The 22025-nt window shown below is 40.1% G+C and overlaps 1 protein-coding gene across 4 annotated transcripts in view; it reads right to left on the bottom strand.

The window, feature by feature from the left end:
• LOC122646117 (glycerol-3-phosphate acyltransferase ATS12, chloroplastic) overlaps window positions 1-22025 on the bottom strand; it is a 50916-nt gene that overhangs the window by 11384 nt on the left and 17507 nt on the right. For all 4 annotated transcript variants that reach the window (XM_043839604.1, XM_043839603.1, XM_043839605.1 and 1 more), the window contains exons 7-10: window positions 19397-19498; window positions 19236-19297; window positions 19022-19132; window positions 676-754 (exon numbers count right to left, since the gene is read on the bottom strand). In XM_043839604.1, the coding sequence (XP_043695539.1) occupies window positions 676-754; window positions 19022-19132; window positions 19236-19297; window positions 19397-19498 (354 nt within the window). The remainder of the gene's footprint in view (window positions 1-675; window positions 755-19021; window positions 19133-19235; window positions 19298-19396; window positions 19499-22025) is intronic.

Below are 22025 nucleotides of genomic sequence, written 5' to 3'. Positions count from 1 at the left end.
AAGAATCCTAAGTTTCACATAAACCCAAAAGCTCTGGCCCTATGCTTTGTGAACATGGAATGGTCGGTGAAGGATCCAACACCCAACTTCCCTAGTTTACTGCAAATGGAAATCATCAATTTTCCTTGCATATGCTGCAATTTGGCAAAACTAGCAAATTGGAAACAGATTTTGGGGGTTTCATTGATATAAAGGATTGAAGGAGAAAAGGGAACTTCCAACACAGAAAGCAAAGGGGAGGCAAAAGGGAATTCACAGGGACCTATTGCCTGCATTTCTGTTTCATGTAGGTAACAAAAGAAGATAGAGGGAGGAAATACAATGTCCCTTAACATCCTCACAATCTTCCACTCTCATGAAATGTTGCTCTCTTGCTAATACTGAAACATAGTAATAGAAAAACTAAGTTCCTGTTAAGACATTCTTTGCCAAAAAGGGGTGGGGGTGGCAAAGAAGGGGTGGGGGTGGGGGAAGAACGTTTTCCAACAAGGAGAGGAAATCCAAGCACTGCTGAATCTACCAAAACATCCAAAGTATCCAATGACATAAGCAAATTGTTGCTCCAATTCAAGTGGGAAAATAAATAAAAATCAACACAAAAATAAATTTCCAAGGGAACATGGAAAAGGATGATACAAAGAGTATAATGAATCAGGAACTCAAAAAATAACTTACCGGGTACCAATCTCCAGTAAGAGGATCTGGTCGGTCTCTACCACCACTTGGTGCAATCCAGATTATCTGTGATCCACCCCTAGATTCAATCTTGGTCAATCAGAAAACCACGTAAGGAATAGAAAAGATTTATGAATGCCCTTGAGCATAAAAAGAAATAAGTGACTAACCACCTTCTATCTCTGAAATGCATTATTGTCTTAAAATCCAAAATAGTGTGGAAATATTTGCTTAGGACTTCAAAGAGTAGGTAAGTGAAAGTCACTCCAACTGTCATAAAGAAGAAAAAACAAAGCCCTGCTGGAAGGTTCATCCAGTATCTAGTAAGCAAAGGTAATTCTAGGGCTAAATTCACATAGTTGTCAAGGCGTTGCTCAGGTGAATGCCTTGGCATCCAGGCGCCTTGACAACTACTGTCATATTGGTCGCCTGGGTGGATGTTGCCTTACGGCCAACTATGATTCAGTGTTGACCCTTTGACTGGGTTATAAGATCAAGGTCCAAGAATTTGGGCCATTAACCGAAAATGCCCAATAGTGCACAATTGCAACCATTTTCTAGGTCAGACTGTCAAGCCAAGTGATCGGATCATTCAGATTACTGACTACTGGGTAAGATCAATCTTATGCCAGTCTGTTTTTAAGAACATACGCTAGGTTAACATTGTAGCAATAGTCTTTGTCCAGAGTCTAGGAAAACATTCTACAGAGAATGACCCATTTGCTATCATATGCAGAAATTGGAGGATAGGAGTAGACATTTTTCATAGGAAAACAGAGGCAGCTCTTAAGGATATGCAGATATTTAGACCTACTTGCAGGTTGGGCATGCGAAGTGAGTTCTCACACCTTGATAAAATTTACTTTAGTGTAGAGCGGTTATTTATCTCAATGGATCAGAACTTTATCTTCTCCATCCTGTCCTTTTTCTCCCCCCATCTCTTGTAGTACATGTCCTTTGCATAAATAACAATATGAAGACTATACCATACATAAACTATTACGATGCTTTATTGTCCAAGAATTGGGGAACAAAAAAAGTAATGCAGTTTAAACTTTAGGTTGCTGCTTAAATAGTAAGATGGGATGCATAAAATATTTTCCATGCTAAGCAATTGTCTGGAAATAACTTCATTATTCCTTGCAGATTATTTTTGTTTTGCTGGTAAGCAATTTCCCAGAGATTAACCTGTTAATAACAGCTGGATTACCATATCACTTTTATAGGGATAAGAATCTAGTTGAGAATCAGTACCTCCATGCTTCTGTTTTCACAGAAAGCAAGAAGTGCAATTGTTAAACGCCATTTTCAGTAAAAATTATCATCAACAAAATATTTTGCATCCTATTTTCATTTTATACACAGAAGTGGTGGGCTGTATACAGCTTTTACTGACAGCTAATTTTCATGAAAAACCATTACAAACAAACAGAGGTTCTGACCTCCTGACATAACTCAAGGACCATTTGAGTCTTCTCTCACCCTTTGCCACCATCCTTTTCATTGTAAAATATATTTCCCATTTACTGCTAGAAGAAAAAACAACTGTCACAATGTTTATTCCCCTACAATTAAATACCAAAGTAAAACCTATTCACAGGGGTGAAACCAAAAGTTGTGTGTAAAACAATTTATGCCTGGTGTCTATAAAATCTTCAAAACTCAACAATCAAGGAGCCTGACCACTTAATCTTCCTTCAAGGAAAACTTTAACCACCATATCTCCCAATAATATACATCCCTTCGAGAAAGTGGCTACCAACAGCTCTCAACTATCTTTTTTTATGGCAAAATGATAAATGGATAGTGGGCATGTAGCCATCGAGTTCCTGAACTGTTAGATTCACGCTCAACCCAGTCCCATACCTCCATGTACTGACATAAACGCCATGTAAATCCCAACCTAAGGATGTATGGTTCAATAGCACCAGTCCATATTCTTAGTAAATCACACCCCCCCCCCCCCGGTTTTATGTATGCTATTAAATATTCAGGGTATATGAGAAACTCTTTCTAAAGAAAAATGGACAATAAGGCCCTGTTTGTTTGATGAAGAAAAGCAGAGAAGGAAAAAAGGGGTGGGAAACTTGTACTTGTTTCCCAAAAAGTACCACAAATGTGACAGTTTGGTTACATGGGGTGGGAAACTTTCAGACAAGGTTATTAAATGCATTTATTCTTGTCTGGTGAGGTGGCACCCCTCTTTTTCCCATCCCATTCACTTTCAAAGTCCTACAAATTGGTAGGACGCACTATTCATGGAAAAGTTACTTTTGAGTCTATCTCTCTCCTCTTCCTATTTCCTTTCTTTCCCATGGAATCCCACCCCATGTCCATTTCCTCTCTCTCCCACTAAATCCCACCCCACTACAAAATGCATTTTCTTGTACCTTTTGAAATTCTGAAAAAATAAGACAAAATAGGATCAAATAAAAGCAAGAAGCAAGCAGTACCTCCCCCCGATAGAACCCCTTTTGGAAACCCTTATTCCTCTCTCTCTCTCTCTCATGTGAACCGTCGCCCTCTACAACAGTCCCTCTCTCTCATATGAACCGTCGCTCTCCATAACAGTCCCTCTGCAAAAGACAACTCTCCCCTTCGCGTCTTTGAGGACTTCACACACATACTCCTTTCCATGGCCCTTTTGGTTTTGGTGCTCTGTATCACTTTGAACATGTCCCTTTTTGCTTCCTCTTGCGATATGAACTACCAAAGGAGATTGATGGTGGACCTCCTTCCTCCTTTGAAACCTCGAAAGTTGCTCATCATTTACCTTGTTAGATAGCAGAAGATAAGTTCAGTACTTATTAATGGAGAGTTGCTAAGGGAGATCGTTGGTGGTTTCATAAACTTTAGGTCAAGGGTTTTTAATACCCAGTCTGTGAATATATGGGCCTTCCACCGTTGGCAACCTGCAAGTCCATGATAAAATCTATACTCGTAATTCACACCATGTTTGTTGGTTCACGAAAAAAAGGTTTTTTCTTACACCAGAGACAAAAAAGAGATTCAGAGATAAACCAAAAAGGAACCTCGACAAAGGAAAATGTCATGCTATGGATGTTTGAAATTCAGCTAATCCTGTATAATAAAATTGTCCTAGCTTTTCTGTTTTTCGTTAAAATGATTCTAATCATGTTCTTGTTAGAGTTTGTGTAATAAGGGTACTTTAGGAACTAGATTGTTGTCTAGTTGCCTTATAATGTAATTTTTCCTTTTTTACCTTTTACCTCCATAGGGAGGAATGTGCAATTTCCATGAAGTGCTTAATGAAACATTATAGGAGAGAGGAATCAATTCCTCACTTCCTACGGTTCTCTCTCAACTCCTCTTCTTCTTTCTTCCTTCTTCCTTCTTCTCCTCTTCTCTTCTTCTTCGTCTCTTCTCTTCTTAACTCTTGCAGTCTTGTTTCATACTTGAACCGATCCATTCTTGTTTTCTAACTGTTCTTCCATTCTGTATAACAAAATTGTCCTAGCTTTTCTTAATTCTTCTAATCATGGCTTATGAGCTTGATCGCATCTCTTGTTTATTGAGGATGTAGTTGTGTGCCTTTTCTTCCATTTAAACTTAGTGGGTTCATTGTTGAGGGTCTGATCTTTTGGAAAAGTCCCTATTGGCTTTATAAGAAGTTCTGTGTTGATTAGGGCTTGAACAAACTGATTTGGGGTACCGAGAGGTAACGTTAGTGTTTTCTCTTCAGAGATGTGGCGTCCGGATTGCAGTTCGGGCATGGCCATGGAGAGGATCGATTTTACAATTTGGAGAAATCGAGGAGGATTCATCATTTTCATCAGCAGCAGCAGCAACAACAACAACTACCACCACCACCACTATAGCAACAACACATTCAAAGAATTTGATGACTACGGCTTTGCAAGGCTGTGGTATGAGACAACAGAGAGCCAGAAAACCGAACGCAATCCAATGCACGAGGTTCCACTTAATGATGGGATGTTGATCCAATGGAACCGGCTTAGAGGGGTTCCTATCTCTTACTAGTTTCCTTTCCACTTTGAGCATTTATTTGCCCTTGAGGTGGGAATTTCTCTCTTACTTTTTTTCCCTTCTAATACCCTTTTTTAGTTTATTCTGTTGGGGCCTGTTCTATTTCCCATGGATGTTCCATGCTTGAAGCAGTTTGGCGTTGGAGGTGTCATCACTCCCATGAAACCATACAAGACATTGATTCCAATGCCCTTGTACCATGTGTGTAATTTCTGAAACATTATGATTATTTTGCATCCTTGGTTGAATGTCGATATGTTTTTGGGTGGTCTTCCCTCTTTAATTATTATGTTAGTGGTAATATATATCTTGGAACTCGTATAAAATTTGTAACATATTTTCACAGGGTTGTTGAGCTTTTTTTATTTTTCACTGTTTCTGGATTTTATTCTTCCTATGAATTCTCACTATCTGTATATTTTCTTTATTACTTTGGTTTGGATTAAATGCATTTATTTGTTGAATATTCCATAGAATTGTGTTTTTACATGTTTATTGTATTAATGGTTAATTACTTCCAATATAATGGGTAGCTTTGATGCATAGATTGTCTGGTTTCCCATCAGTCAAACCTTAGAGTTAGCTTATCTGAATTTCTAAATGGAGTATCATTCTTCTGTTTTCTGGTGGGAAGATGTTTCAATTTCCCTCATTTGGTTCGAGTTTAAACCTCAACGAGATAAAGAGACATCTCTTGCATTTGAACATATGGATCCACCTTTAATGTATGTCCACATTCATACGCCTCCTCTCTCCAAAAGGAGGTGTATGGAATTTAGGGATTTAAAATTATAAGGGATAATATGATATTATTTGCATTTTTCATGAGGCGGGAAGAGAGGCAGCCCTATTGATAGTAGGTGATAAACCCAAATTCACTTGACCAATCAAGGACCGCCACGTGTCCAAACCCAATAAGGAGGACCGGTTCAGGGCAAGAACCCAAAATGGAGAACCAAGTAAGGATTCAACCCACACCAAGCATGGGCACCCCGGGCATGGACTCGGACTCGGGCATGACATCCCTGAACATGTCATGCCCACACACGTGATCTCCAAACACAAGCTCCCTCAGACCGCCATCAACAAGATGGCATCGCCAAGGACTCTAGGCCACCGCCTATCAAGTCACGTAGTCTGGACGGACTCATATACTAGGAACCTCATCTACCACGCAGATGAGGTCTATCCCCCAAGGATGCTAAGTTTATCATGACACTACTTCTTACAGGAAGATAACGACCAAGTCTATCAAGGACACTACGTCTCTCAGGAAGACGACTACCAGGTCTACCGTGACACCATGTCTCACGGGAAAACAACCTATCAAGGATGAGCCCTGCTACTCATGGACTCTATCACCTACGAAGGACACTCTACACCAACTAGGACTCTCCACACCGCCATACACTACTACAAAAGGCAAGGTACACAGCCCCATCAGGGGGACATCTGAACTCATCTTGAATACTGCTATTCATCTGTTTGCTCAGAGAGATCTAACTTAGGCATCGGAGAGTCCTAGGCCGGAACCACATCGGTTCTCCTTTGTCACCCAGGGTCTTTTGCAGGTTACGGCACTCGAAGGACCGCTGAGCAATTTCTTGACGCAACAGTAGGCAACATTTGGGAAACAAAACTAATTATTTGTAACGCATCCAATACAGTCATAGGCATCAAGTAATGTTAGAAATGCAACATTTGTTGGTTCTTGCCCTTTCAAGTTGCATTTTTTCATACGACTGAAGTGCTTTGGCATTGAAAATAATATCATGTAGATAAGACAAAACAATAATATAGAAAAAATAATATTTTTTTTTTTGTAGAAGAATAAGATATTATCTAATGTGTCTAAAGGATTTAATGTAAACTTGTCATCTGAGGTTTTAGTCCTTCCTTAATCCTTTGATGGAATTTATTTCAGATCACAGAGTCAGTTAAAAGGTTTAGTTATTCAAAGATAAAATACTAATAATATGAGCCTAGACAACATGCCTCTCTCTCTCTCTCTCTCTCTCTCTCTCTCTCACCAACATATGGCTGCACGTGCTATATATATATAAACTATGGTTTTCATTGAAAAATGAATTTCCTTTCTTTCTTTTTTTTCTGGGGGGGTGGGGGGGAAGGGGAGAATAAGGTATTTAAGTATTGAACTGAAGAATAATGGTTTATAAGGAAAATCAGATAGGTTAGCACTAAAAGAAACAGAGTTTCAAGTAAGAGAATTCAATGTTATAGTGTGGGGAATTGATCAAGAGGAATAAGGCGTTGAACTAAAGAATAAAAATGAAATAAGCAAGATTTGCAATTAAGAGAACAAAAGAACTTAAAAACTTCAACGAAGAAAAGGAATTTAATACAGTAGAGAAAGATTATATACGAAGGATTTAAACTCAAATATTCACCAATTATAAGAGTTAACGGTTCAAAACCTTAGTGTACAGGTTGATTTTTCTGCCATACATCAATAATCCAATTTATTGTTTCCCTCCTTAAAAAGTACCAGAGAGTAGGCACCAATTGTGAACAAGGTTCTGATGGAATAAGCAGCAGCATCAAACTGCTTGAACCACTAAAAACAAGAAACACGCATCAAGCCTTTCTTTAAGTACGCAAAGATATACCCAACGTCAAATCTTGAACTGATACTCTTGCTAGTATTTTGGCCAGTTCTCTAAAATCATATCGGACTCCCAAGTATTTAAGACTTGTTAGAAAGGAAGATAAATACACTGATGAAAGCAACACCAAGCAAAACGGAAAAGTTTTGAACCCCTCAAGGAAGAACACAAAATGGGAAGTGATAAAATATGAACTAAGATTGAGAACAAGTAAACACACACAATGTGTATGTGTGTGTGTGTGTGAGAAGAGAGAGGCATTTCCCCCACTGCTGTCACCTAATTATTACTTCCATAGTGCTATTGCCATTGGAAAGAAAGACAAAAAAAGATCCTTCTTGAATTTGATTAGGAAAAGAACAAAGGTCACATGAATAACCACGAACCAGTCATCTTTCCAGGTTGAAATCCGAGTTACTCTAGACATGTATCATATGTGTTAACAAATCAGAATTAGGCTGAATGCTTGGATGATTAATTCATCCCAAGCACCTTCTTATTTATAAGAATAATAAAATTGTAAAATCTGTACATGAGCAATGTGGGACTAAACCACATATACAAAAAACAATAAAATAACAAAGGGAAAAAGTCCAGAATACCCCCACGGTATTCTAGCCCATATATTTAACACTCCCCCTCAAGTTGGAGCATATATATCATGCATGCCCAACTTGACTAAGATAGGATGAAACAGCTTGCTACTCAGTCCCTTAGTGAACACATCAGCCAGTTGATCAATAGACTTCACAAAGGGAATACAAATGAGGCCGGCTTCAATCTTCTCCTTGATGAAATGTCGGTCAACCTCCACGTGTTTAGTGCGATCATGCTGGACAGGGTTGTGAGCAATGCTAATGGCAGCTTTATTGTCACAATAAAGCATCATGGGAAGATGGACAGCAACACCGATATCCTGCAATAATCCTCTAAGCCATAGAAGTTCACAAATGCCTTGTGCCATTGCACGAAACTCGGCTTCAGCACTGGACCTTGCCACAACATTCTGCTTTTTACTACGCCATGTGATAAGATTCCCACCCACAAAGGAACAATAGCCAGAGATAGATTTCCTGTCGGCAGAACCAGCCCAATCGGCATCAGTATAAGCCTCAATCTTAAGATGACCATTGGGAGAGAGAAGAATTCCCTTTTCTTGGAGCAGACTTCAAATACCTCAGAATACGATGGACTGCATCCATATGAGAGGAATAGGGATCATGCATGAACTGGCTCACCAAACTTATAGCAACTGCTATGTCAGGTCGTGTGTGGAAAAGATGGATCAGTTTGCCCACTAACCGCTGATAACCACCTTTGTCAACAGGCACACCCTCTTTCTCCCTAAGTTTTGTAGTAGCTTCCATAAGAGCATCTGAAGGATGACAACCTAGCAGCCCTATCTCAGCCAATAGACCAGGGGTATATTTTCGTTGAGAAAGAAAGATGCCCTTTGAAGATCGAGCAACTTCTATCCCTAGAAAATATTTTAGAGGACCAAGATCTTTTACCTTAAACTCACGGCCAAGGAGAAGCTTCAAATCCCTGATTGCAGCATCATCATTACCAATGACCACAATATCATCCACATAGACTGAGAAGAGTAACATTGTCACCAACTCGTCTGATAAACAAGGTGTGATCAGCATTGCTCTGCTTGTAACCTGCTGAAATCATAGCCTTATGAAATCTACTAAACTAGGCCCTAAGTAACTGCTTCAACCCATAAAGAGCACGCTTCAATTTACAGACCTTGCCCCTAGTCTTGTCATCAGAGAAGCCGGGTAGAATGTCCATATATACCTCCTCCTCAAGCTCCCCATGAAGGAAGGCATTCTTCACATCTAACTGCTGGAGATCCCACCCAAGATTTGCAGCACAAGATAATAACACACTGACAGTGTTGAGCTTTGCCATTGGTGCAAAGGTCTCCTGATAGTCAACCCCATAAGTCTGAGTAAACCCCTTTACAACCAGGCGTGCCTTATACCTATCCACCGAGCCATCCGCCTTCTGTTTGACCACAAAGACCCATTTACATCCTACTAGTTTTTTCCTTGGAGGAAGAGCCACAAGATTCTATGTATTATTTTTATGTAGTGCGCCTTCCACTTTCCATCTGTAGATTCTTCCTGCCAATTGTTAGGAATCGAGATAGAGGGCAGAGAAGATACAAACGCACAAAAAAGAGGGAGAAAGAGAGCTATAAGAAACAAAACGAGATATGGGATTTAAAGTGCAAGTCCTAGTACCTTTGCGATGTGTAATAGGTAGGTCGGAAGAAGAGGAATTACCAGGAGATGTAGGATCTGGATCTAGAGCCAGCAATTGGATGGGTACTGGTGCTACAGTTGGTTGCAGCTGCTCTCTGTTGGATCTGCCCCTTGTATAGGTGAGTATGTTGGAGTTGTCAATTCTCTTCTGAAATTCACCAATAGTTCTCTGGATTAGGGTCAACACCCCCTGGATAGGAACATTAACAATAACAATACTATTTTCAATGGTCTCCTCCTGTAAAGGATTCCCATCAGGTGAGGGAGGAACAGCCAGAGGGTGTTGGGTATCAACCAAAATAGGATGGGCAGCATCTAAAGGAGTCTGGGCAGCAACCGTGGGTGGTGGCTGGACAGCAGCTGTGGGTGGTACAACAGCCGTGGGTGGTGGTAAAGAAGGCTGGACAGCAGCCTGAGGAACCTCTGTAGAGGAGTCTCAACAGATACATCTGCACTAGAACTCTCCCCCTGAAGAAGTGGTGAAGAATTGTAAGAAAGGGACTCATGGAAAATAACATCCATACTAACCATGGGACGGCGAGAAGGGGGATGGTAACACTTATATCCTTTCTTGGTCGGAGAATAACCCAAGAAAATACAACTAAGCCCCCGACATTCAAGCTCGCCTGGAGATCTAGTATCTCGAGCATAGCACACACAACCAAACACCTTGGGGGGTACAATAAATGAGGAATTCCCCCTTAAAACATCAAAGCGGCTACGAGAGTCAAGCACCTGGGAAGGTAGCCTATTGATTAGATAGGCCGCAGTGAGAACCGCATCCCCCCAATATTGAGAGGGTACATTTCTCGCAAACTTCAAAGCCCTGGCCATCTCTAATAAATGGCGATTTTTTCTTTCTGCCACACCATTCTGGGCAGGGGTATCCACACAACTAGTTTGATGAAGGATGCCATGATCAGCTAAATAGTTTTGAAATTGGGATTCTGTGTACTCTGTTCCATTATCACTTCTCAATACTTTGAGAGTAGCCTGGAGCTGAGTTTGGACCATTTTATGAAAATGCTAAAAAATAAGAAAACCTGATTCTTTGTGTGCAAAAGATACACCCAAGTGTGCCTAGAATGACAATCAATGAAAGAAACAAACCAACGATGACCAGAAATAGATGCTTTACGACTGGGGCCCCAAACATCAAAATGCACTAATTGAAAACAAGAACTCCTTTTATTTGAAATTGGATAAGTTGAACGTGTCTGTTTGGCCAGAATACAAGCCTCACAAAAAAAGTCATCCTTAGTACGAAGGGTGACCAAACTAGGAAATAAATGAGCTAAAATTCCTAAAGGGGGGTGACCTAACCTAGAGTGCCACTGGTAGAGTTCAGAAGAGACCATGGAGTTCTGGTGTAGCGGAGAAGGCAATGGTGGTGGAGAGAAGCGACCGTCATCAAGCAGGTACAGCCCACCATGCACTTTACCCAATCCAATCGTCTTCCCAGATTCCAGATCCTAAAACACACAATGAGATGGAAAGAAAGTGGCTTTGTAGTTGAAATCACGAGTAATACTACTAATGGAAAGAAGGTTAGTAGTAAAGTTAGGAATGTGCAAAACAGAAGACAAGGGAAGAGAAGAAGTGAAGTTGATGAGTCCTTTTCTAGAAATGGAAGAAAGGGAACCATCAGCCACCTTGACCTTGTCTTTCCCAGAAGTGGGAGAATATCTGTGAAACAAGCTAGCAGAACCAGTTATATGATCTGTAGCTCCAGAATCTATGATCCAAGGATGGGAAGCTACAGAAGCACAATGACCTCCAAATGCAATACCTAACCGGGCAAAGTGTGAACCTAAGGGAGCAGAAGAACTGGCAAGAGCTGATGTAGTAGAGGCAGCAGCAACGGAAGACCTGAGCATACGTAGGAATGCCTGTAGATCATCCTGGGATAGACCAGTGTCAGTAGCAGGGGCTGCAGTAATAGTTTCAGACTGATGGGCCTTGGTCTTTGTCTTTGTCTTTGTCTTGGCAGCCCTTTTAGCTTCAAAGTCAACCGGTTTACCATGAAGTTTCCAGCACTTCTCCTTGGTGTGATAGGGTTTGTGACAGTGCTCACAAACAACAGTCCCTATGGTAGAATCACCAAGAGAAGCAGTGCTACTAGGTGCAAGAGTGGCAGGGACAGCAACCTAGAGAGCAGATCGGTCAGTAATAGGGGGGTGCAACATGGCAGCCCAACGGTTCTACTCAGAGGACACCAAGGCATAAGATTGTTCAAGTGTGGGAAAAGGCTTATGGCCCAACACTTGAACAAGAATTTGATCGTACTCCACATTTAAGCCAGCCAAAAAATCATAGACCCTAATCTTGTCCACATGCTTCTTATAGGAGGCAATATCAACAGTGAAACTAGAGTAAAAGTCAGAAAAGTGATCCAGCTGCTACCAAAGGCTACGTAAAGTAGCATAATATTTAGAGACTGTCAACTCTCCTTGAGTAGTGTGAAGGACCTTCTTCCTGAGTTCATAGACCTGGGCATCGTTGCCAAGCTACCCATAGGTCTCCTTGCAAGCAGCCCAAATCTCCGAGGTTGTGTCAAGAAGAAGAAAATTATGCTGCAGTTCTGTAGTCATAGAGCCAATGAGGTAGGACATGAGAACTCCATTGTTGGCCAGCCACCTGTCCTGAGCAGGTCCAATCTCAGTTGGCATAACACTGGTGCCAGTAATATGACCAGTAAGGCCACGGCCAACAACGGCAAAGGAAGCCAACCTAGACCAAAGCAAGTAATTAGTGCCATCCAACTTGATTGGATTAGGAGTAAAGTTATGATAATCTGATTTGCTGTGGCCATCACCAATAGAAGTAGCAGTCGAATCCACTGAGTCACCCATGAGAGCAGTAGAGAAGCCCAAATCACAGAGAGAGGCAGTTATGAAGAGAACCCCACGAAAGCCTGCAAGTTAAGGGCCGAAAACTGGAGGAGAGCCCTCTGGTAGTGATAGAATATTAATCTCCAAATATCAGCAACAGCAGCAAAGTGAATCCCTTGCATCGATTCTTATAGAGTTTGAAAAACCCTGAAAGTGCTGAAATCAATGTAGGGGAGAAGGAGAGCAAAAACACTGCAGATAGAGCTGAATATAGGATAGAATGGTCCTCTAGTAATGCTGAATCACCCTGTCAAAAATCAGCCGCAACAGAAATCTGAAAACCCTTTCAAAACCCTGAAATGCTGAAATCAATAAAGGATGTAAGATGCCAAAAAACTGAGGTGTTGCAGCCCCAACCAAGGTCGAGTGTGTCTGTATAAGTAGATAACCAGCCTTCAAAAAATCAGAATCAATAGAAGTCACCAGCCCCTAGATCGATAGTTGTCAGGGTTTTAGAAAAACCCTGTTTATTGTGAAAAATCGATCTTAGGGGGTCTTGAACAGATCTGATGATAGGAACAGATATAAAAGAGAAGGCCTGCTGCAGTTCTTGGTCTTCAAACAGGAGGAATGGTCCCTTGTAGCAGAGATGGAAGCAGTCCCCAAAAAACTGAAGAAGCCAAATATCGCAGACAGGTAATAGTGTCCCTATCGAGCAGAAAATCACACCATAGACAAAGGTAATGGAGGGCAGCAACTAGATCTTGTAGATCACCTCATTAGTGCTGCCCTAGTGGGAGAATGAAGAGCAAGAGAAGAGAAGGAAGAAACCGAGAATGAAAAAAAAGGAAAGAAGGAACTGAAATCGAGAATGGAAGAGAAGGGGGGTTCCCTAATTCGAGATCTGCTCTGATACCATGTTAACATATCAGAATTAGGCTGAATGTTTGGATGATTAATTCATCCCAAGCACCTTCTTATTTATAAGAATAATAAAATTGTAAAATCTGTACATGAGCAATGTGGGCTAAACCACACATACAAAAACAATAAAATAACAAAGGAAAAAAGTCCACAATTCCCCCACGGTATTCTGGCCCATATATTTAACAATATGGAAAGTGCTTATGACAACATCATAACCCTTGTTCAGATTGGAATGAAGAATATTGTCACTTATAGAACTTAAATAAACTTTAGTTCAAGTCATGGAAAATTAATCATATAGCTTTTCCTTGTTCTTTTCATCTTTTTTTTTGGTAATAAGGAGCTGCAGTCACTATCAACTCAAGGATATCGCTAAAGTGAAAATTAACATAAAGTATAATAGAATAGGTGATGTAGATTGAAGCATGAAGAAGAGACGAACCAAAATAGAAATCAGCAAAAAGTTACTGTTCATGCGAACAGTACCCGAGTCACTGTTCACGTGAACAGTGTCACAACTCACAACCAAACTTCCTTGTGTGGGAACGCTTCTAAAAGATAGATTTGTTTCTATTTTTATTTCCTATGTTGCTTGCTCAACAAGCACGCAACTTAGTTTTTACTAAGTCTTTGTTTTAGTAAGTCCTTGTTAGGCAAGTAGTTTCCATTTTGAGTACCTTCTAATTTTGAGTTCTTTCCTTTTTGGTTGTAAGTTTCTAAATTTCAACTTTCTATTTTTTTGAAGCCTGGCCAATCTATATAAAGGGGTCATTAGTTGTAATGTTAAAAAGTTTAAATCAATGAAATTGCAGGTTTGCTTGCTTGAGATCTGAGAGAGATCATTGTTTCAACAGCTGAGATAGTTGTGGGTGATAGGCCCAAGGCTGAGATAGCCATCTAACCCCAACCCCCTCCTTCTATCCTTCATTCCCTACAATCCTTTGTTAATATTTTATTGTTCTGCAACAATTACGTTTCTGAGGAGATCCGAAGCGCTGTTCTATACTGCTGAAGCTACTGGTTGAACCATTGAAGGTTATTCCATCGAGTTCAGACTGCAGATTCAAAACACAACCTGGTGGTTCTTCTAGGTGGTCCCCCCTGGATTTCCAGATCTGTCCATCAACCTGAGCCCAAATTTTGACAGTATAATATACTCCATATAGCCTTCCTATGAGGGTAATTTCATGTTCATCCGATGGTCTGATGCTGCTACAATTGTGAGTTACTATTTTTGGAGTTTATTTTCTATTTCTGAGACATTTTCACATACCAGCATCTAGCCAGTAACTTTGGCTGAGGTTTTGAAGGTTGCTTCAATTCCATACTACCTACCATCGACCCAAATATTGTCCCCATCTGAGAACTTGAGTTACCAATTTGGTGACTTTTTCTGGTCAATTTTCTCCCTTATATAGTCAGTATCTTTTGCTGGAATTGCTGCTGTAACCTACTGATATGCATAGTTTGAGAACTCAAATGAGACAAGACCTTAGGCGAGTCCCAAAAGTGTGAGATCTCGGTTCAAGATCTCAGATCTCGGTTCGAGATCTCATTTTGAACCATTTTTATGAGGCATCTTGTCCATATCTCGCCGACGGTTTGACCCATGGAAATGACCCATCTACTATGTATTTGCTTACCTAACTCGACAACTCTTATATGCTTGCTGTGGAGCACTATATGCACCATTACAGCAACACTATGTCATGGGAAGACTATGTGACACTAGTGGGGACTGAATACTTGATTCAAAGTCATTTTATGTGATAATAGTTGTAACACTGTTAAAACAGTTTGATATATCACTTTAACATTTCTGATTCTTATTTAAGTTGTTTAGCTATTAATTGAATGTTTTGCTTGCTTTCTATTACTAAATTATGTGTAGAATAGGATATTTTAGTACATCATCGCCTACCAACTTATGGTCCAAAGTGAAACTCATATTTGGACTTTATTTTTGCAAAATCTGATAGTGTCATTGTATTTAAATGGCCTAAAATAGGCTGAATACCAAGTTTCAAACTCAAACTAGGTCTAAAACCCACCGAGATGAGGCTTCGAGTAGGAAAAAAAAAAATGCACCAACTCGCCGAGATCTCGACTCGACTCGGTTTTTCCCAGAACCGAGTTGGTTCCGAGATCCAAGTTTTAGAACCTTGCTGATATGGTTATATAACGATCCTACTGTAGAGTGGTTCCTAGTTGAACTTCTTCTACATTAATAGGGCTAAGCGATTGTCACTTTTGATGGTGCGGGAGGTTGCAATGAGAGAGGGTTCCGGAAGTATTTTTGTTGAAGGGGATTCAGCTACAATTATAGCTTGGGTAGGTTCCAAATCGGAGAGTGATGCAGATGCATTAGCTTTGAGCTGCTGAACCGTTAATAACAGGTTTTGGAAGCCAAAGCCCAAGCATTCCAACCCATTAGCTAAGCCATCAAGAGTATATTGCAGAGTATTTTTTCAGTTTGGTATTATCCATAGCTATCAACTATGTTGTCATTAAGTTGTGGGGCTCAGTTCTGATGATAGTTTAGTTTACGTTTAGAGAGCATTTTATTTTTTTAGAAAGTATTCTTTTATTATTTCTTTGTTATTACTTTAGGAAGTTCACTTTGAGTGGAATTCTATTTCTTTTTTATTTGAAGTGTTTTAACCTCCTAATGGGTATCCATTATCCAATCACCTAACAGTTAGGGATTAAAAACCAAAGAATCTAGAACTGCAGGTACGGAACAAATGGGCAAACTACAAAATACCAAATAACCAGGTCAAAAATTGATCAGATCTGCTTCCAACTCTAGCTGAATGGTTTACTAGGGATGGGTAACATCTCAACAAACTTTTATTCAAATCCCATGGTCAGATCTTAAGTTATCACGAAATCACAAAAATGGAAAGCCACCAAAATAATAACCAGATTTAGTAACTAACAGAAAATAGCAAGTGAAAATCAAGTAATAGCAAGTCAAACTCAAATGGAAAGAACAGACTTGAAAACTAAGTGGACAAAAGATAGCAAGTGGTTGTTGAAATTAGAAGCTTGCAGAATTAGCCATAGAATGTAGACACTATAATGCTGAAACAGAACTCAAGGATTGATGGACAGAATCGGCTAACATACCAGGCACTAAAACCTGGGTGAAACTGAGATGAAACTAACAATAGTTAGTCAATAGATTAGCACCATTAATGGAAAGAAAAAAAAATGGTATGTGCATGAATGGAGGAATCAGAAATCTGACCTTGATAGTTTGGAGAAGAAGATAGGAAAGGAATGATATGAACTAGGCTTCTCACCTAGAACTTGACTAGCATCTCACCAGTCCAACTTTTCTCTTTATTTATAGAACTAAGAAATAATAGAATTAGGAAACTTTCCATGCGAAGGCCAAGGAAAGTTCAATTACAACTTAAATCTTGAAAATAAAAAGTTTCTATAAACTCTAAGAAAATAAAAATAAACAACTATTTTGGTACAAGTTTCAGATCCCTCATATTTGGGCTTATAGAATTGTCCCAATACAATAGAAACCCCCCCCCCCCCCAAAAAAAAAAAACACACACACACACACACACACCAAAAAAAAACTAAGCCCATGACCCATATTACCTATTGGGGACTTAAAACTGAGTCTAACTTGAACCAATCTTGAACCACAGCTTCAGTTGGACCCAAAAACCTGAGCCAAACCCAAAATAGCAGGGTCTTCTCTTTATCATGTTGCTGGAACTCTGCATCACCTCCCCCCTCCAAATTGATTATTGAATGAAAGAATTATTTTTGGGTTTGGAATCCTGAGTTGGAGAGGGCGGACCTCGGCACAATGGTAAGGTTGCTCCATTACGAGCTAGTGGTCGCGGGTTCGAGTCAGGCAACCTCTCTGCGAAGCAGGGGTTAGGCTGCGTACATTATGACCCTCCCCAGAGGCCCAGACCCCACAGTGGCGAGAGCCTCGTGCACTAGATACACCCTCTTTAAAGTCTGAGTTGGCCCTCTCTTCTCTTCCCCTCCCCACATTCTGGTTTTCCCTCTTTTCTTCTTCTCCTGCGATCTCCCATCTTCTCTCCCTGTTTTCTCCACCTGCAGCTTTTTATGGCTAGTAGGATCCACCTCTTTTCTCCCTTATATTTCCCTCCCATCAATCTCCTCTTTTCCTCTTCTATTCTCCCTTTTCTATTGCGCTGTGGCTGGTATTGGACAAGGCTATTCTGCTGTCAAGACTTCTCTGAAACAGGTCAGCTCTATTTTATATTCTGTTAACATATAAACAGCATCTGATTTGGTTTTTAATATAGCAAGTCACTATTTTGTTCAGTACTATCCCTTCCTGATTTCAGAACTTACTTTTAAACTCTATCATACATTCTATTATAGTATTCAGATCTGATTCTGAAAACAATTATCACTTTCAGTTCTATTTTGTTCTCTGTGATCTGCATATCAGATCTGAAACCTTAAGAAAATATTCTGTTTACAGAACTACTGTTGCAAGTCTGAACTCTGGGTGTCTTATGGTATAGCCCATCGAATCCCTGCAATTCACTGTTGACATTTACCTTCTGCTGTTAAATTCTGAGATATATATTCAGCCCCTAGTTTCTGAAATAATCAATCTTAGCCCTGGACCTGTCAGCAGCCTAGTTAATCTTAAATTATTAATTGGGGCTTAAGTTTTAAGGGCTGAGACTGCACTAGAGAGGCCTTGGAGATTCACACATTCTTGGACATGTTGGATCCATGGCTTCACACTTGAACTGCGGAAGCAGCTGGAAGCCTAGATCAGCAAACAACATAGCTGACCTCCTAGTAGCATAGTTCAAGATCTCGGCGAGATCAAGACGAGATTACATGCGATACAGAAATAATACAATATCTTGCTTGAGATCTCGGTATCTCGCCGAGATCTCGAGCTATTTCTCAGTTTTGACCTTATTAAAGCTTATAAAACACCATAACTCTACGAGATCTCGCCTCTCTCTCGCCTGTCTCGCCTCTGTGAAGGGGAAACTCCATCTTTGGGTGATTTTTTTCATTTCTTTTGGCAAATCACACCTCCAACACCTCATCAAAGCTTGATTCATTGAAGATTGAAGCTGCTAATCTCCTCCAAGCTGCATCTCAAGAACCTAAGGTAACTATTCATCTCGAAAACTATATTTTTCATAGAAACATGATCTAACTTTGTTTGTCTGGACTAGCCTAGGGTAGACCTCAAGCACGCTGTAGACTACCAACTTAGGGTCCGTAGTCAAAGTACCATTTTGGGTTTGAATTTGTAAAAACTAATGGTTCCACTGTGTTTATAAGGCCTAAAATAGGAGGACTGTCAAGTTTCAGCCCCTATCTTGGCCATATGGCCACTGAAACCTACCATCGAGTTGAGAGAGAAAAAAAAACAACATGATCTCACCGAGATCTCGGTTTCGTGGCCTGGCGAAACCGAGACCTAAAACCTTGCTAGCTAGACAAGGAGTGGGGAGATAGCGATGGATATCTGGAGCTCTTTGCCTTCTCAATATTAGTGGGATCTTTTGTTCTTTAATGCTCTTTTGTTGATTCTTTCTGCCTTGTCAGAGAATCCTTGGTTACTTTAGCTGTTACTCCTTTCTTCATTTTTACTATCGCTTATAAAAAAAAAATTAATAACAATATGCTACTAGCATAGCAAGCATACCTTAGAAGCACAGCCATCTCCTTCAAACTTTGGATGTTGGCTTTCCTTTTCATCTCAGCAAGCTCAGGAACATCACACATGTGCTTTTTTGAATAGACACAAATAAGGTTCCTGGAATAAATCAAATAGAGATGTTACATATCTGAAACTTAAATAAGGAAAAAATGTTACAAGATATGCTATTTTCTCTACATATAGAAAGCCTTCTGAGCACCTTCCCATGCTGAAGGGCTTGCAAAGAGGATCTGTCACGACTCTATCTCCAGCTACATAGGTCTGTGGTAGTAAAGGAGAACAAAATAATTTGATCACATAAGACACTTCAAATCAGCATCATTATGTATCAATAGCACAGTATACAAAAATATAACCTACTATGTTCTCAGCGATATGTGGGTTTGTCGTTTCAAGCAACAATGCAATGACAGCTGGATCTGCTTCTGTCTGGTGATTGGATATCAAGATAACATTGTGGCCCTACATTTTATGGTACAGAACTATTACTTAACACATGAATGAAATAGCAGATAACCATATGCTAGAAATGAATTAAATAACAAACTCGGAAATGTCAAATAAGAAGGTTAAATATCAGAATGTATACACATAAATCAACCTCAAATAAGACCCGAAAAAAGCTTCCAACCAAGCTAATGTTCTACTCTCATTTCCACAGAGCAACATTACCTCGTAATAGGATACAGTCAATGCCATGTATGCTTACATAAAAACAACTAAAACCCTAATTGGCTGAAGCACAGGATCAGAGGTGATGTGGTTTCCTTGTTGTTTAACTTCTTTCGTTTTTCCAACGGACAAGATGAAATGGTTCATTGTGAGTTCTTTTAGCTTTAAACTGGTCACATGATCTGGCATTGGTCAATAATCCTAGAGAGGATAAAATTCAAAAGGCAATCCCAGTAGGTGCATCTTATAGTGTTACAAATCTTCCTATCATTCAAAGTACAGAAAACAAACCGATGCTCAGCTTCACTTGAGAGTTGAGGCACCTTGCTCCCAAATACAAATAGAAATTATTGAAACAGCTAACCATTGTACAATTCCCTAGCTCCCATCCATACAGTGTAGCTTTCCCGTTATTATCCCCAAATCATTAACACCCAATTTTCCAGGACTTGATCTAAGCTTACGTAGGTAAATAAGCATTAACAGGAAAAACACTTTTTTCCATATCATGAATGCAAAAGCATGGAAAGAAAAGAATGCATCTATTATGGTCCAATAATTAATTATCAATTATTCAACCAATGGCTCTCTCTCTCTCTAAAATGCTAACGGCTCTAAAAGCCATCGATTCACCGGCACTACAACACCGTCTCAGGCAACGGCAAGTCCAGCGCAGCCCCAGGTAGGTATACCCCTTCCTTCTCTTCCTCAACCTCTCCTCTGACTTCCCCCCCCTTCGAGTCTCCCTTCTTCCCACGATCGACCTCGATCTCTCTCTATCTCTCTTGCCCACCTCGATTTCCTCTCTCTCACCACCTATCTGTTCTCCTTTTCCAATTTCACCTTGGATTCTCTCTCTCTCTCTCTCAAAAGATCCTCAAAAGATCCTGGTGAGGTTTGTACAGAGTCCCTCCATCGTTAGAACCTGCCAACAATCAGAAGGTAGGGCCCTCACACCACTCTCAAGACCCACCCCAACACTGACTCTCGACCTTCTTCAACCCAACAGCCCCAATACTGACTCTCGACCTGCCCATACCCACAACACTTGCCCCCCTTTACCTGCCGCTACCACTTAGATTCTGGTTCAGGCCGTGTAGAACTACATCATGCCACTGCTTTGGGGACCGGATACCCCTGTACTGACAGGAGTTGGAACACTAAGGATAGTAAGGGATATCTCTTATACTACCTCTTTTACCTCCTTAGTAGTTTAGCATAGTAGCTTCATTTTGCTTTATTTATCTGTTGGTTATTGGGATAGTTTTATCTGTTGTTGTGCCCGATTCATAGCTTTCTTTATCTATATAACTCTGTTGAGATAGATATCAGTTCTGTGGATTACCTTATAGTACTAGTGCAGCTGATTTCGTTTTGTGTTAATTTATTTCCTTTAATCCTGCTACTACCCAGTTTGTTAGTGAATCCAGCTCTCTCTCTTTTTGTACCCGACTCATAGTCTATCTGGTTTACAGCTTATTGATTAGCACATTATATTTTAACACGTTGATTGCTTTTATTACTTAGTGTTAGTGCATTACATGTTTTTGTGTACTTTATATTGCTCTTCTTTAATATCAGCTTGGTTTGCATTTATTTGTTGCATTTGGTTCATTTTGCTTAGCTTGACCTACTGTGGGCCTGATTGCATTATATATTTCATTTGTTTCACTTGTTGCATACATTTGTTCTATTATATGTTTCATATGTCAGCTACTTGTTGAGTTAACTGCTTGAAAGTTTTGCGTTATCTTTTGGTATGCTTATCTTGATCTATGTGTGTGGTTCCCATGGTCTGATGCATTAGTGATTTTTGGTCACTCTTTGTTTACACCTTTCTTATAATTTTATCTATTTTTCTATAGTGGTGCGTCAGGTCGGCAACCGGCACTTTAGTATGTTCAACTACTCACCTTTTGTATGGATCCTTTTGTTTTTTGATCTTTTTCTTGTTCTCATGTCTTTCCGTGCTCTTTCTTCTAGGGCGTCCCCTGTATGCGATGCACCGCGTCCCGGATGCGGTGATAACTGATAAGTAGGCAAGGGCAAGTGAGAGGAATTATGCCAGCCCAGAAATATAGGATTAGATTAGCTTCCCGGAACATTGGAGACGACGGATTAATATAGCTTGTATCCAAGAGACAAGATGGAAGAGTAACAAAGCTAAAGTGTTGGACGACTTCAAACTTTGGTATGCGGGAGACCAAAGTAATAGAAACGGAGTGGGGATAATAGTGGATAAAGACCTAAAGAATGATGTAGTAGTGGTTAAAAGAGTGGGTGATAGGATTATCTCCATCAAACTAGTGTTGAGGAA

Source organism: Telopea speciosissima, chromosome 11, assembly GCF_018873765.1.
Source record: "Telopea speciosissima isolate NSW1024214 ecotype Mountain lineage chromosome 11, Tspe_v1, whole genome shotgun sequence".
NCBI lineage: Eukaryota > Viridiplantae > Streptophyta > Magnoliopsida > Proteales > Proteaceae > Telopea > Telopea speciosissima.
The sequence above is the reverse complement of the archived record's forward strand: the minus strand, read 5'-3'. Positions and strand labels throughout refer to the sequence as shown.